The 16,368-nt window shown below is 46.9% G+C and overlaps 1 protein-coding gene across 4 annotated transcripts in view; it reads right to left on the bottom strand.

Annotated features, from left to right (window-relative positions):
• Positions 1–833: 833 nt before the first annotated feature.
• Positions 834–16,368, bottom strand: part of RABGAP1 (RAB GTPase activating protein 1) — an 81,803-nt gene continuing 66,268 nt past the window's right edge. For 2 of the 4 annotated variants that reach the window (XM_048513457.1, XM_048513456.1), the window contains 7 exons: positions 13,082–13,174; positions 11,810–11,920; positions 8,984–9,088; positions 7,589–7,672; positions 7,407–7,478; positions 4,161–4,358; positions 834–2,550 (listed from right to left, as the gene is read on the bottom strand). In XM_048513457.1, the coding sequence (XP_048369414.1) occupies positions 2,428–2,550; positions 4,161–4,358; positions 7,407–7,478; positions 7,589–7,672; positions 8,984–9,088; positions 11,810–11,920; positions 13,082–13,174 (786 nt within the window). In that variant the 3' untranslated portion in view covers positions 834–2,427. Of the gene's footprint in view, positions 2,551–4,160; positions 4,359–7,406; positions 7,479–7,588; positions 7,673–8,983; positions 9,089–11,809; positions 11,921–13,081; positions 13,175–16,368 lie in introns of those variants that run through there. The other 2 variants (XR_007245958.1, XR_007245959.1) reach the window with 1 other exon arrangement.

The following is a 16,368-nucleotide window of genomic DNA, read 5'->3' as shown; positions in this document are numbered from 1 at the left end:
GTCTTGACTGCAGGTTCTAACGATGGCCAGAATGTCAACATAAACACCTCTAACTGTAAGCCAGGCAGACAAGTGAACATCAATAGTCTGGTACATTCCTTGGGCCAGGCTTCCACACGAGCATTCCCAACTACCTTTCAGCATATGCAATATGGATAAATGTAGTATGTGAATCATATTCCGGATATATTTCCCTTGACTGCTGTGTACAACCACTGAAGCTTTAGATTCCACCATACATGCTGCTCATACCAAAAAATCTCTTGACATGTTCTCCTTGTTCAGGGCAAGTACACTGAATGAACCAGATTTCATTGCGTAGATGTTGCCTGGATTAAAAGGAGGTAAACAGTGTAAAACAGTCTTGTAGGCTGAAAGGTGCCTCAGATAGGATGAATGCAAGAAATTATTCTCTGCCTTCTGGACTTAGCCAGCCACAGATCTGCAAACAACCTTTCAGGACAATGTGCAAGGTTTGCAGACTGGGAAAAGGCAGGAAGAGAGATACATCAAGAAATTAGTATGTGCTAAGGGAGACTGATGGTGTTTTACGTACACACCCAGTACACAATCTTCCATTTATGCAACGGGAGACAACTGCACAAGAGTTGTATTGCACTTGTTCTGAGGACACTTCATTTGGATCAGTTTCCATCACACATTTTGCTCCCTCAGAGCCAGGTAATTTTTGAGACCAGCAAATGCTAACGTGCCAAATTAAACAGCTGCTTTCTTCTTCTGGTATGGTTTTCCTACTGTTTGGGTTGTCGTGTGTCCCCCGCGCAGAGTGCTGCGAAGTATCGATACTGCAGTTGAAAGTGAAATGAGGCCAATAAAGTTGTAATCCAATTTTACTAGTTTATATCTCAATCCATAAGATCTACACACTGCGGCTACTCTACTACAATGTCCACACGTCTATTATTGATGGAGTTACAGTCTTTTTTGGTATTAAACAATAAAGATAATTCATGTACACAGTTAAGGGGGGGGGGAGGGAAGACCCTCAACGCCTGGGCACTGCAGGGCCTCGTCTCTTGTCGTCTCAGATCGCATTAGCTAGCATTAGTCTGGTCAACAAGAAAAATAAAAGTAGAAATACAAATCTCTTTATATACAAACCAGTGCCTTGTATTGTAACCAGCTTATACTCCACACGCTGCACACAAAAAAGTTTTATCGGCTGATACAATAGATATTTCAGCATAGCACAAACCAGTATAAATTAAAAAAAGGAGAGACGTACAAAGGTGCAAAAACCTCCATTCTACAGCTTTTCTGGTGAGAAGTTTTGGACAATCGAAGCGCTCAGAAATCCCAGCAGCGTTAGCACCTACCAGTGTGGCTACAAGAAGTGTGTGGGGTGGCTGAGGAAAAGCAACATGAAACACCATTTCAGCCCAACAGAGCTGCCAAAACAGGTTTCAGGAAAGCCTGTGCAGAGACTGCAGGTCAGATTCTTGCTGAGGCTGTAACAGCCAACGCAGCTATTTCCATCTCTCCTTAGCTTGGTTTCTTTATTCTCATCTGTGTGCAAAGCTATTAAAAAAAAAACTACAACAGAACTTTGGAAGCGGAAAAGCTCACAAAACACACAACAGAAGGGTTTAAAAAAAAAGAAAAGAAACCCCAGCAAGTTACAAATGAAGCAGCGGTTTCAAAGCAGAGATTGAAATGGTTGAGGTGTGGTTATATGGCTCTGAGTGAGAATCACGTGCAAAACAGACCTTGCTGAGAATGCTCATCTTTAATTCTAAAACAAGACCCAGCAAAAAAAAAAAAGGGGGGGGGGGTAGGTGCTTAAAAAATACTCTCCCAGAGTTGCATAGAATTGATTAGTGGCAGAGAAAGACACACTGGACAGACACAGGTAGGTGCATACACACATTCAGGGGGTTGGGTTCCTACTAACCATGCAAACTCCCCACCAGCTAGCTTGAGGGGGAGGGGGAAAAGGTCTGGTCTCTGGCACTGAAATAACTTCTGGTTAAGAGTTGTCTTTTTTTGTTCCTTTCAAATAAAATCTTTTTAAAAAGTTATAACTGTAAAAAAATCTCTCGTCTGTAAACTTAAGTTAGAGGTTTTGGTAAGTTCTCGTACCTACTCTTGTGAAAAGAAAGCCTGCAACCAGACTGTAGAATGGAGTGTTTTCTCCAAAAAAGAGCTTCGATCTACAGCTACGCCCTCTGGTTAAATAATCAGTAGTATGAAGATTCCGTGATCTGCAACAAGCCTCACGCCTGAATTTGGCGCCCAGCTTTTTGTCACTGACCTGTGGAAAAGCCCTGACATGCGTTGTGTTTCTAGGGTCTATGTACATTCTGGTCCTCTCTCCCATGTGGCATCTGGCCAAGGAAGGCAACGTAAGGCAGAAGGTGTCTAGCAGAAGGCGAGTGTCGCGTGTCGCCTCAGAGAGTTGCCGACCCTTCAGCACGTCTCTTTCCCCTGGACTCCCGTCACAGTCTTGATTGAACTCAGTGTTCTGTTGAACCACGTCTTCCGAGAGGCTTGCACCTCATTCAGTGCCTGTCCCAGGTCATGCTCCAGATCCTGAAAGACAGCACAGGACACCCACACGTAACACAGGGCACCATTCCTCCTTACTGGATAGCAACAGTTGTTTCTCCTGCATAACATGCACAATCCCTCACCTAGAAAGACAACTTGGTACATAACATGGGGAGAGGGCAATAGCCCCAAACCTAGTAAATTAATTCTGAGTGGACAAATAGCTCCCTCCTCACCACTAGAAAATTTTCTTCAATAAATGTTCACATAATTTCACAATGGAGAAAAAAGAGGTTGGGCCACAGACACACAAAGCTGCCTTATACTGAAACAGATCCTTGTTCCACTGTCTACTCAGGCATAGGTGTCAAACTTGCGGTCCTCCAGATGTTATGGACTACAGTTCCCATAATCCCCTGCCAGCATTATGCTGGCAGGGGATGGTGGGAACTGTAGTCCATAACATCTGGAGGACCGCAAGTTTGACACCTATGTTCTGTCACTCAGGACTGTCTGCTCAGATTGGCAACAGCTCTCTGGGGTCTCAGGCAGAGGTTTCTTCACATCACCCCATTAACATCATAAGGTCATTTAAGTGGAGATGTCGAGGACTGAACCTGCCACTGAGCCACGGCCCCTCCCCAGTTACAGGCCTCACATCTGCGATCAGAGACCTGGAAGAACTACAACTTCCCAAAAACTAGGACAAGGTACAAACTGCATCCACAAAGAATGTTAGGCTTTCCTCCAAAATTTGCTTTCCAAGTTGGGGAGGGTTATGAATCCCAAGTGATCCCCACCTCCCAGAAAAAAAATACAAAGAGAGACAAAGTTCTCACGTCAAACCCCACAAAGAACTTTATGAAAAAGGGAAATGAGATGACCTGTAGCCTTTCCCCACTATAATGCAAGGCAGAGGGCAGTTAACATGTAAGGCCCCATCTCATTTGGCCTGAGTCAGCAAAACAAGAGGGAGTAGATTTGCCAAGTTCCTTAGGTGGGGGGAAAGTGCTTCTGGCATTAATAGCTGCACGTAGGGAGGGGGTGGCCAACTCGAGCACATCCCGGACACAGGTCTCCTGAGCCCTGCAAGGCCATAAAACAATGAGGTAGTTGGCCCTGCATCCACAAAAATCTGGTACCTTGGATAAAACGGGGTGCAAAGTGAACAGCGAAGAATATCCTCAGGGGACAAGCCAGGGAGGACTCGTAAGATCTCATATGTCTCTGGCTGCTCATAAAGGCCCAGGATGGGAGGTCTATGTAAACAGAAGCTCTGGAAACCTGCCAAGTTGTTATCACACCAGAGCACAGTCTTCAATAACGTTTCAGAACACAGCCGATACTAAAAAGATTTTAGCTCGAGGTTAGAGAAACTGTTCAAAGCTTAGCAAATGGATAGCCTTGGAGGGGCTTCTTTTAGGCAGTGCCAAGAACTCCAACTTCTGCCCCATCCTCACTTGGGCAACACAGAATGTTATGTGGCGGATGCCAGAAACTGTAGTCATCTCAGCAGAAAAACTGTTGTTTTTTTAAATAAATGTGTGTTTCATTTTCTAAGTTCCAGCTGGAGGCAGACATGTTGACTTACAAACCTCTTCGCTGACGCTGCCCCTGCCCCCGCCCCACACTCGAGCAGGGATGTCCCATACCTGTATTTTACACTCCGCTTCCACCAGCTGAAGCTTGGTTTGGGCCAACTCCAGCTCCATTTCCCGCAGCTGGTTCTTGAGTGCCTCCTTCTCCTCGTCCGTGTCCTCATCAGAGCCCTGCCTGGCAGCACTGGCCACCTTCATCCGCCCTTCCTTGTTGAAGAATTCCCGGCAGCGCTCGCAGTCATCCACCTTTTGCTGAAAGCAAGATCAGGCAGTGAGCGGCTATCTGCCTTTCCTCCTGGTAAAGGCCAACGGGATTGCGATAAACCAGTCACCTGCTTCCTGAGTCACAAAAGGCCTGCAGATTGGCCCACCACAGCTGTCAGTACCAAATACAGCCCCCACAACACAATTCTGCTCTGCTTAGTCTGCTCTAGCCAACCCCAACCTGGTAACATCTCATTGACTTTTGCTGCCAAGATTATCAAAACGCTGCACTTTCATTTTATTGTTCTGGCCAAGTCTCTTTTTCCAGCCTCATAATGTCTCTACACCACCAGAAAACACGTGCAGCAGTTTACAAGGAACAAAAGTTTTGTTCCAAGGAGCTTGCAATCTAAATTTTGGATGCAAGAACAAAAGGAATAAGGGGGAGGCAGGGAGAAAGAGGAAGAATCAGGACTTATCCCAATTACAATGTACACAAGCTTTCCACATGCCGGGGGGGGGGGGGGGAGCGGGGAGAGAGAGACGGGAACAAAAAAAAGGCTATGTCAAAGGCTTCATGGGAAAGGGACTTGCAGGAAATGAGAAAGGCAGCATCCTGGAGGCAGTTCAAGACCTTTAGGAGGCAGAGATGCTCCAGTGCAGCCCACCAATCTCAAGCAAGGCCTCGTTCTTGCCCTTCTGCTTTTACTTGCTCATTCACATATAAATTATCGTTGGACACGTGGCTTGCTTCTACTTCTGATCTATTCACATATTTTTAAAAGCGACACGGGGTAGAGGAAAGAATCAAGCAAGGTAAAAAGAAACTGGAATCCCTGCAGAAACAAGGGATTCCACTGCAGGGTTTGGTCATTTATGTATTTGAAAGTGTGATATCCTGCTCTCCTGCAGACACACACAAACTCTGGCTTTCTACAATATTCTCAAGATTGGATGAAGAGGTTTGCATGAAGGCAACAGGGACTAAGCCAAATCAATAATGAACCCCCCTCCCCCACAATAGCATTTTCCTCAGAGGCCAGTCCCCAGTCGCTAATCCAGTGTTTCCCAACCTTTTTGACATCACGGTACCTTTGAACTCGCTCTTCATATCTCAGGGTACCCTTAAGGTTTGTTTGATTTTTTTTTTTTTGCATTTTAAGGTGGGTTGTTTTTTTTTTTTGCGCCTGTAGGTGGGGGGAGTGGCAAGCAGGGGGAGGGGAAGGGAGGGAAAGCAGCGTTGACAGCCACGTTGTTTGTTTGCCTAAATTCGGCGTGGATTGGGGGGTAGATTTAAAGGGAGCTCTCCAAATTTAGGCAAATAAAAGAATGCTGTTTTTCAGTGTTGTTTAAAGGGAGCCCATGAGGCTTCCCCACTTCAAAATCCATTTGATTCTAGTGGTGGTAGTAGTGGTGGTAGCATTGTCATGGTACCCCTGGGATGTGCTCATGGAACCCCGGGATGCCACAACAAATACAAATACAATACCTTGGGAATCAACAACAAATACAAATACAATACCTTTAATGGCATATAAAAAGTGGTAAAATACAAATTATGTTAAAACCAATTGACTAAAATTTACACAAAGGTTTCACCCTTGATCCAAGTGCCTTTGTTAAAAACCTGGCAACTGATTCAGTAGTATGGGGATGATGGTCACTAAGCAAGTAAGAAACTATTTCCTTGTCTGATCTCACTGAAAATTTCTTCAAGATGGCCTCGAGAAAAAGCAACCGATAAACTGCCAAATCTTTACAATGAAGGAGCACGTGTTCAGTTGTTTCGGGTAGGCCCGGCCTCATAGGAACAAGTCCTGTTCTCCTGTGGGATGCCATGATATCTGCCTCTTGTTTGGGCAGTCGGTAGCATATTAAGCCGAGCAAGCATAAAATATCTACGGAGATGTGGATTGATTAAATTACTCAGATATTTAGCCATGAAACCCGGCAATGGTAGTGAAATGCCATAAAATGTGGGAGAACAAGTTCTGCAGGCTCCAGCTGTGAGAAGCTGCCCTTCAATGTCAAGAGTACGTTGTTTCAAAACTCCGAAAGCCTGTCTTTCGTCCATCAGTAGGAGTTGGTCAAAAGATACACCTATGTTGTTTATTTGATTGATAATTTTGGTGTGCCAGGTGGAGTGGAAGTGGTCGCTTAACAGGAGATATGTCAGACTGCCCGGGAGGGCTCTAAAATGAAGGCGAAGCCAGTATTTAAACAAAGAAAGCCAAACCCGGGAAAAAATCGTCTTGGCTCCGGTTTCTAAACAAAGAACTTGATACGTGACTGAGTTTGGAAGACCCAATAAACGTAAAAAACAAAGATTGAACACTCTCTAATTTCTCAGCGGTTTTGCTCCCCAGATTGGAGCTCCGTAAAGTAATTGTGGCAGTAGTTTTAACTGAAAAACTTCCATTGCGGCAGGAAAAAATTGACCGCCTCTGGTGTGAAAAAATCTGGATATTGCCAACACTTTGGTTTTACTTGTATTGAGAGTCTGGTGGATATGAGAGGTCCAGGTTAAGGAATGGTGGAAGGTGATTCCTAAATATCTGTATGAATGGACCTGTTCAATCAATGTACCATTTATTTTCCACGTGCTGAGTTTTTTTGAATTCGAAAAAATCAGCACTTTGGATTTGTTATAATTAATCGACAGGGCACTGTTTGTGCAGTACGTCGCAAAGGCTTGAAGTAGTCTTTGCAGGCCCACCTTGGACCGAGACAGTAACACAGTGTCGTCTGCATAGAGAAGTGCACATGTGGGTCTTTGTCCCAAAATGGGTGCGTGACTTTCAGTCTGAGATAAATGAGTAGCAAGGTCGTTTAAATAAAGATTGAACAGGAGAGGAGCAAGAATACAACCCTGCTTGACTCCCTTGTTAGAAACTATAGGTGAAGTTAGGCGGCCAGCACGATCACAACGAACTTGACAGGTAGTTGAGGAATACAACTGGCGAATAAGAAACAGTAATCTCTGGTCTATTCTGGTTGGGAATCACTGCCCTAATCCATCATCTCAGTCACTTCTGCTTGGAAAAAAAACCTTTTGCGTCAGGCAAAGCCCTGCCTTCTACCTACTACAGCACTTACCCGGATCTTCTCGATTTCTGCTTTGTTTGCCGTCTGCTGCTTCTCCAGCCTCTCGCTCAACTGTGAGCAGATCTACCAAGACAGACACATATTTTTAAAAGGTTTATTTCAGCCGGCATTACATTTCTGGAATGACAGGGGCTGGGGCCTGCCACCTGGCCAGGTGGAAACTGAGTACTCACCTGCTTGTAGTCTCCTATGATGGAGCTGTTCTTTTTAATCTCAGACTCTGCCTTGTCCAGCTCACGGCGACACATTTCCTTTAGCTGCACCAAAAAAAGTTGTTGTTGTTGGGGGGTGCGATTAACAGCTTACAAGTCCTTCATACAACCCATTCTCCCTTTTCAGTCATGTGGGGGGCATAAAACCACACACACAATCACACACCCCGGCCCTAGTCTCCTGCCTGTGTGCCACTCACTGCCGAGGCCCCCACAGTTGGGTCATTTGTCAGCGTGCTGCAGAACACGGTGACAGGCCTCCAGTGGCCTCTGCCTCCCCTGCTTACAGGCTGTCTTCCCAGCTCTGGTTCCAAGTCGGGAAGGTTGACGTGGGGGAAGACAGCTGGCGAGCAGGGGAGGCAGGTGACTGCAGGGCCAGGCTGAGGGGCACCCGGCGGGCCTGTGGCAGACTCCCAGCCCCGCCAGGCTGCCCAGTATTGCTGCCACCTTCCTCTGCTGGCTGAAGGAGCAGCCAGGTTGGGCACCTGCCGTGGGCATGCTGGGCACCCCTCAGCCTGACCCCACCAGGCTGCCTGGGACCGCTGCCGCCCTCCAGCAGTGGCAAAGTAGTTAAGAGCAGGTGCAATCTAATCTGGAGAACTGTGTTTGATTCCCCACGCTGCCATTAGAGCTGTGGAGGCTTATCTGGGGAACTAGATTAGCCTGTGCACTCCAACACACGCCAGCTGGATGACCTTGGGTTAGTCACAGCTCTATAGAACTCTCTCATCCCCACCCACCTCACAGAGTGTTTGTTGTTAGGGGGGAGAGAAAGGAGAGTGTATGCCCCTTTGAGTCTCCTACAGGAGAGAAATGCGGAGTATAAATCCAAACTCTTTTTCTCCTTCTCCACTAGCTGAAGGAGCTGGCTGCTGTAAGTGGGGCACAGGGGGCACGGGCACTTGAGTAGGTGTTGCCCCAGCTGCTATTTTCTCCCGGTACACCTCTGCCTGATGGTGGAAAGTGCTATCAAGTTGCGGCCAGTTTATGGTGACCCCATTGGGTCTTCAAGACGTGCTTTGCCATTGTCTACCTCTGTGTGGCAACCCTGAACCCTCCTCGGCCGTCTCCCATCCAAGTACTAACCAGGCCAACCTTGCTTAGCTTCTCAGCTACGATCAGGCTAGCTTGAGCCATCCAGGTCAAGGGCCTCAGAGACTGCCATTGGCCGGTTTGGCTAGAATTGCCCAAATCTCAGAAAAAAAATTCCTGAAGATAGTGCTGGACCATGGAATCCTCTATCAGCCTCTTTCCCCTTGCAAAACCTGCTCATCCCTCCAGTCAGTGAACCTTTTGACAAGGCAGAAGGAGCATAACCCTCCACCCCGCTGCCACCCAGCCAGGGAAGCTCCGAACCTGAGCTGACTCTTCCTCCAGGCGTCTTTTCTCATCTTCGGCATCAATCAGCTTCTGCTTGGTCATCAGCAGCTCCTTGTTCAGCGCATCAGCCTTCTCTTCTGCCTAATACCCAAGCGGAGAAAAGCCAAGAAGTGAGAGAACGGTCTTCCCTGCACAACTGGGCGGGTTAAAAAGAGAAAGCTTTCCATTGTCGTTGTAATAACTTCAACTACTCTTAGGGGGAGGGAGAAAAGCTGCCCATCATGGTAGTTCGGGAAGAAATACTAGACAAGATACTGAAAAGGGGTGCTTCGTTCAGCAGGCAACCCCCCCACCATCAGCATCCATCTCTCCTAGCATTGGCAAGGGCGGCTACTCCCAGTCATGCTTAGCAAACATTAAACAGGACCCATTCAGAATAGCTTCCAGCATTCAGACATCTAAGGCTGTTCACCCATTGAAGAGAAAAGTGAATTCAATTAGCAGACTTAATCTAGGGACCTGCTGGCAAGGATCAAGCCACAACTGTCACCCTCTAGGGAGGACTGGGTTCATCTCACAGAGGCGTTTCTGAAGATGGACTGCCCGGCCAAGCCAAGCCCAGCAGCCTGTTTAAAGAGGCAGATGAAGAACTTGGCTGGCGTGCTGCCTCAGGCAAACCATCTGAGCATAACAGAATGGTCAGCATTAAAGGAGGAAATCCCTTCAAAATGGTGCCTTCATTGTGGAGAGGCAGAATCACACTGGGTAAGGTCCAGGATAGACAGTCATACTAAGCATGCAGCTTCCAGCTGGGCATTTGCCAAATCCACTCTGGCTCTGTCACCCCAGGATTCTTGGCCAGAGACTCAGAGCCAGCTGTATATCATGAACACATTTCAAGACTCTTTCCATGAAACAATGAATTCTGGAAGAGACGATGAACAATCTGCGCCACTTTTATAGTGCTGTCTGCACCCAAGAACAGGAAAAGAGCCCTGAGTGGTCCATGCAGTCCAGCATCTCACAGAGTGGCCAACCAGTTACTCTGGAGGTCCAAAAACAGAATGGAGAGACCAAGGCCTTTCCCTGATATTGCCTCCTGGCACTGCTATTCAGAAACTTACTGCCTCTCAGTGTGGAAGTTCCCTTTAGTTACCCTGGCTCAGAGGTCTACAACCTGTGGCTCTCCAGATGTTCATGGACTACAAATCCAATCAGCCCCTGCCAGTATGGCCAGGGGCTGATGGGAACTGTAGTCCATGAACATCTGGAGAGCGGCAGATTGCAGACCCCTGCCCTGGCTAGTAGCCACTAGTAGACCTATCCTCCGTGAATCTGTCCAAGCCTTGTTAAAGCCATCTATGCCTGTCAGGAAGTCCCACATTTTAATCACTCAATAAGTATGTCATTTTGTCTGTCTAGAATCCACTTCCCATCAACTTCGTTGAGTGTCCTGGAGTGCTGTCCACTCTCTCTTGAACATCGCCCCTCCCGCACCCTGCCCCTGGCCGCATTTGCATTCCTCCACAGAAATGATTCACAGTTGATGCGGAGCACGTGCATTTTGCTTCGGCGATCGTACCAGAAACAGAACACAGAAAACACCACAAGAATTTAAGATCTGTGGGCTGAGATTTGTGGCTAGTATAGTAACTTTCTCTGGAAGGCCACACAAACAACTCGTGAGTCACATGGCAAAATGTTGTAGTTCCCTGAGGCAGCTATAAGGTGCTCATTTTTGTCACCCTCCTTTCTGCCTAATACCAGAAAACCTGGATGACAAAGAACAGTGGGAAAAGCAGACCCCCTCCCTCCATGAGAGAATCTCTCAGGTGTCACTGGGCTGGCAGTTTGTGCAGCCCAGATGGGGATGTGACTCTTTACAACGAGATGCTGAAAATGCTGAATGGAATCCAAAGACCAGCTGCCAGATTTGTGGAAAGCAGAGCCCTGGGCATTTCTGGGCACTGATGCTTATGCACAGAGTCAGTTCCTGCACCATGCACATGCAAACAGTTGCATGAATGTGACACACGCCATCCAAATTGCTTTCCAAGACAATAGCAAAAGAGAAGGGAGTAAAGACAGCACATGACACAGTGAAGCAAAGCACACAATAAAGAATGGCTTGAATTCTTTTCCCTGGCAGAGAACTAAGGCCCCTATCTGCATGGGCCATTTATCAGGTAGCCGGGATAAATGGCCCAGGACTTGCCCAGGCCATTTGCACGGCCATTCGCACATTTGCTGCCGCCTGTGCCCTGCCTCCCTGCACCCCGGGAACCCTTCCCCCACCCACAGGCCAGCATCACAGTGGTGATCACCCCGGCCACCCACCATCAACCTGCCTCCCTGCCAAGGCCATTTGCTTGGCCCCGGTGCCAAGGCAGAATATTTGAAAAATCCCACCATGGGGGGTTTAAAGCAGGATTGACCCGGTTTAGGGGCAGGAGTCATGCAAAATTCCCACCCAAACTGGGTTTAGTCCCGCTCCCACCCCGGGATAACTGGCCCGTGTGGAAAGGGCCTACGTCTGTAGTATACATGAAAGCCAATTTCATGCCCAATTAATGTTCACAGCTCCCAACCCAAGAACCTGGAGATATGAACCCCTAAGAGAAAGCTACAGATCTTTACACAGCCCTGCTATTGGCAAGTAACAGCCTGGGGCAAGCCATAAGAGTGTAAACTGCTTTAGGTTAGTGAGGTAGGATGGAATTCCCTTAACAGAGTACTCCAGCAGGCAATTTATACACACTCTGCAGTGAGTTCCCCAGGCCAGACATGCATTCATGCTGAGAAGAAACACACAAAAGAAGTTCCCAGAATCCTAAAGTGCTCAGCAACATGCCCGGCTCTTACATTGTCCAAGTCCTTCCTCAGAGCGATCTTGCTGGTGACCAGCTCATGAGCCAAGTCATCGTTCTCTTGCTCCAGCCTCATGTTTGCTTCTTGCAAGCGCCGGTTCTCCCGCTAAGTGGAGGCAAAAAAGCAGAAGTTAAAACAGAATCAGATTTTCAAGTGCACGGGATTTCACACACCACGCACTAACATCGAGTTGGTTTGGTTGTGCCTGGGAATTCTCTCTGCAGGTGGGAGCCCCTCGTTAAATATATCCCATTTATGCAGCTTGCTTTTTTGTTTTTTAAGAAAGGTATTAACTTTCTTAATCAAGTACTCATTATTTGGCTTTTATGAGCTACTTCCAAAGGGAGCTCTTCCATCACTATGGGAAGGGGGAGCTACATTCCAGTGCCTAGCGTCAATCATTAATTCAGAACCTAGAATCCAGGAAGACTTCTCCTAGCTGCAATTTATTTATTGTGAAACCGAGAGCTCCATCATCTGGGTGTCAGCATAGATGGCTCCACCAGCAGCTCCCCCTGCCCCCCAAACACCTCAACCGTGGTCCACTTTGGCTTGTATGCTCTGGACCTTGGCACTGTAGTCAGCATCACAGCACCAGCCCAGGTCCCCTAATCCTCTCCCTGAAAGTTCATCTGACCAATGGAACAAGACTGTAGATACAGGGGTCACATAAGGTGAGTAAAAATAGTGAAGAAGAAGAAGAAGAAGAAGAAGAAGAAGAAGAAGAAGAAGAAGAAGAAGAAGAAGAAGAAGAAGAAGAAGAAGAAGAAGAAGAAGAGGAGGAGGAGGAGGAGGAGGAGGAGGAGGAGGAGGAGGAGGAGGAATGATGAAGAAGAAGCGTTGTATTTATATCCCCCCTTTCTCTCCTATAGAAGACTCAAAGGGGCTTACAAACTCCTTTCCCTTCCCCCCTCACAACAAACACCCTGTGAGGTGGGTGGGGATCTGAAGAACTGTGACTAGCCCAAGGTCACCCAGCTGGCATGTGTTGGAGTGCACAGGTTAATCTGAATTCCCCAGATAAGCCTCCACAGCTCAGGTGGCAGAGCAGGGAATCAAACCCGGTTCCTCCAGATTAGAGTACACCTGCTCTTAACCACTACGCCACTGCTGCTCCATACAGGAAAGCTTTCCAGACTAATCAAAATGTCTGTAAGCTACAAACTCAATTGTAAGGCTGAATTAAATCTCACCATTTCTCAATAATACAACCGCCAAATCTGAAACAGGGCAGGCCCATCCCGCCATAACAGCAGCAGGAGTTACCTCAAATCTTTCAATGGGATCCTCTTGCTGAGCCTGCTGCTCTCTCATGGTGTGGTACTCCCTTTCGTATTTCTTCAGCTTCTTCTGGCTGATCTAAAAAGCACAGAGCATCTCAGTTAACGCCAGCACAAACAACCAAACTTTTTCTACTTTAAAGAAAAATCGTTTAAGCCATGTTCCAAATACTGCAGCTTAATATACATGATAAATGCAAAAATGCTAGTGGCAATAAAACTGACTGGATCTCTCTCTAGTGGGTTTATGAGGACGCATGCTGCCAAATTACACGGAGTTCATCATCAGACAGAATGGGAAGACAACCTGCTCCGCAAACAATGTGGACACTTAGTAGTGCTGAAAAGGGCAGCCATAATGAGCAGAGAGCTTGCGCTCCTTCTCTATGAGGAAAGGCTGAGAGATTTGGGGCTTTTTAGCCTAGAGAAAAGACAAGCAAGAGGGGACATAACAGAAGTTGATAAAATAAGGCTCCCAAAGACTCAACAAAATTGATGGCAGAAGATTCAGCACAGGCAAAGGAAAGCATTTCACTCCGAGAGTAGCACATGTGAAATTCACTGCCAAGGGATATATTAATGGTCACTTGTTTAGTTATCTTTAAAAGGGGAATACATTCATACAGAAACAGGTCATTGGGTATTAGCCAATAGACATTAGTTTAAAAGAAATATCCATGTTCAAAGTCTGTACAAACCTGTGAATACCCCTGTTGGGGGAAAATAACAGGAAGGATTTGACCTGCACACCCTGTTTGTAGCCCTAGTAGATTCCAATTGGCTACTGTGCATGTCAGGATGCTAGAAGTAGATAGATGTCAGGTCTGATCCAGCATGACTGATCTCATGATTTCAAACTTTAGAAACTACTCAACCACATTCTTCAAGTCCCCAAACTCCTTAGAGATGGTCTCTTCCTTCTTCCCTAATATCTTGACATAACCTCATAGATTTGTCCAGCTCCATCCATGACCAAAATGTGGGCAGGAAGGATATGTAGTCAGCCATCTCTTTGGAGAATGCTCAGCAACTACCTGTGTTTCCCCAAAAATAAGACAGGGTCTTACATTAGTATTTGCTCCAAAAAATGCATTAGGGCTCATTTTCAAGGGATGTCTTATTTTTTCCCTTGATTCTGCGCCCCCCACGTGACCAGATCAGCTTCGCCAGGGAATCTGTAACTAGGGCTTATTTTTGGAGTAGGGCTTATATTTCAAACATCCTTCAAAAATCCAAAAAAAAAATCATGCTAGGGCTTATTTTCGGGGAAACAGGGTAATCAACTAGTGTCCATCTCAACCCCTGCCTCTAGCCTACCCTAAACATACCAGAAAAGTTTTTTATAGAAACCTTCTCTCTGGCCTCTGTAATGGAATCCTGGGCTGAAGCTTCAAGTTCTGTTTTATTTAGTCTGACTTCACGTGTTTTTAAGCTCCAATCAAGGGTGGTGAAGGAAGAGAATTGCCAAGTAAAATATCAGAAAGCTACTTAAGTGTCTAGATTCACAGGCCGTCTTGGAAGCTAACCAGATTGGCTGCAGTGGGAGTTTTTGAAGGTTTCCTTCACATACACAAAAAGAGGGCTATGTAGATGCAGTTGTACAAGTGGATAAACTGAAACTGTTAGGCTTGTTTTGCTGCACTGTCCAGCATGGTGTAGTGGATAAGAGCAGGTGGATTCTAATCTGGAGAACTGGGTTTGATTCCCCACTCCTCCACCTGAGTGGCAGAGGCTTATCTGGTGAACTAGATGTGTGGCATGCGTACAGCTGGCCAATCAAATTGAATGCAATTTCAAATTCTTTTAGGGAGGGAGGGGGAGGGGAGACATGCAATGAAGGGGAGGGAGGGGAAGGGGGCCTGGCATCTGGACATGGCCCACCCCCCTTGCGGAGGGAGAGGGAAGGGAGGGGTGGCATGCAAGGGAAAGGGAGGGTGGCATGCAAGGGAGGGGAGGGGAGGGAAGGAGGGAGGGAGGGAGGGAGGGAGGTGTGGCATGCAAGGGTGACTTTGGGCTAGTCACAGTTCTTTGGAACTCTCTCAGCCCCGCCTACCTGACAAGGTGTCTGTTATGGGGAGAGGAAGGGAAAGGAGTTTGTGAGCCACCTTGAGTAGGGTATAAATCCAAACTCTTCTTCTTTCTGTGGTGATCTCAGATACGCTTCTATTACTCCCACTCTCCAAAAATACTACTGATTATAATGGACAAACTGTTTACTTCTTTTTTCTCTCAGATCGTGATCCTTGGATTATGGATACAGTCTCTAGATTTTGTGCAGCCATTAGAGTTAGCACAATTGTGCACTGATTTAATGAATAATATCACTATTTTTATGTCATCCGTGCATCGGTTTTTATGTTAATATTTTAGGTATTGTGTGGATTATTGCGCTGCTCTATGACTGTAACAAACGAAACAAGCAAATGAGGAGAGCTGTGATCTATTGCCTGAGTGGCCAGGCAAGCAAGCTAGCCTAACGCATAAGCAATACAAATCATTCCCAATCCCACCAGAATGACACAATTTCGGCTTCTTCGGAGGGTGGTTGTAAAGGACAGGCACTGAATAATCAGGGGAGCCAAGCAATTAAGCAGCTCTGGTCTGGCACCATGCTGTTCTGAGGGGCAAGGTTTACAAACACAATAGAGGACCATATTTTTCCTTTTAAGGATGTGATAGACTTCTCATATCCAGTCTTTTGGCTCCCTCTAGTGATGTCTATGCAGAAGCATGATTATCTGTCACAGCAGGATAACACAAGCAAAGGGTACAAGCCTTCCCAACAGTCTAGGGATGGCTAGCTACCTGGCAGGACGTTTCATGATCTGAGAAAGTTGACTGAATTGTCACCTGAGTGGCTGACCAGAACAAGAGGCACCGCCAACAAGCTCCTGGCACATCAGCATCAAACTCAGGTCAAAAGCAGGAGCTACTGTTTTCAAAGATGCCCTGGTGACTCCTGCTCTCAAAGGAGCTACCTAAGTCCTTCTCTGGGTAGAACCAAAGCCACAAGCTGATGTTTATGACCGGAAGGGAGGCCCGATACAGGGAAGGCATCCCCTGCACCAGTGTTATCACAGACATTTCAGAAGCTTTCAGGCCGTTCCCTGGTGGAGGTCAGTTTACAACAGCTGTTTAGTAAGACTAGACTAGCTTGGGCTGCAGCACCTGCCTGGCAGATTTCCCGCTGTTGACACCAAGGTATCCCCAAAGGCAGGCTGCTGAACCATGCATGGTTTGGGCAACACCATAAAGCCGCCACACGGAACACAT

The sequence above is a fragment of the Sphaerodactylus townsendi genome, linkage group LG12 (genome assembly GCF_021028975.2).
Source record: "Sphaerodactylus townsendi isolate TG3544 linkage group LG12, MPM_Stown_v2.3, whole genome shotgun sequence".
In the NCBI taxonomy this organism is placed as follows: domain Eukaryota; kingdom Metazoa; phylum Chordata; class Lepidosauria; order Squamata; family Sphaerodactylidae; genus Sphaerodactylus; species Sphaerodactylus townsendi.
Note: the sequence above shows the minus strand (reverse complement) of the source record. Positions and strands in the feature narration are given on the sequence as shown.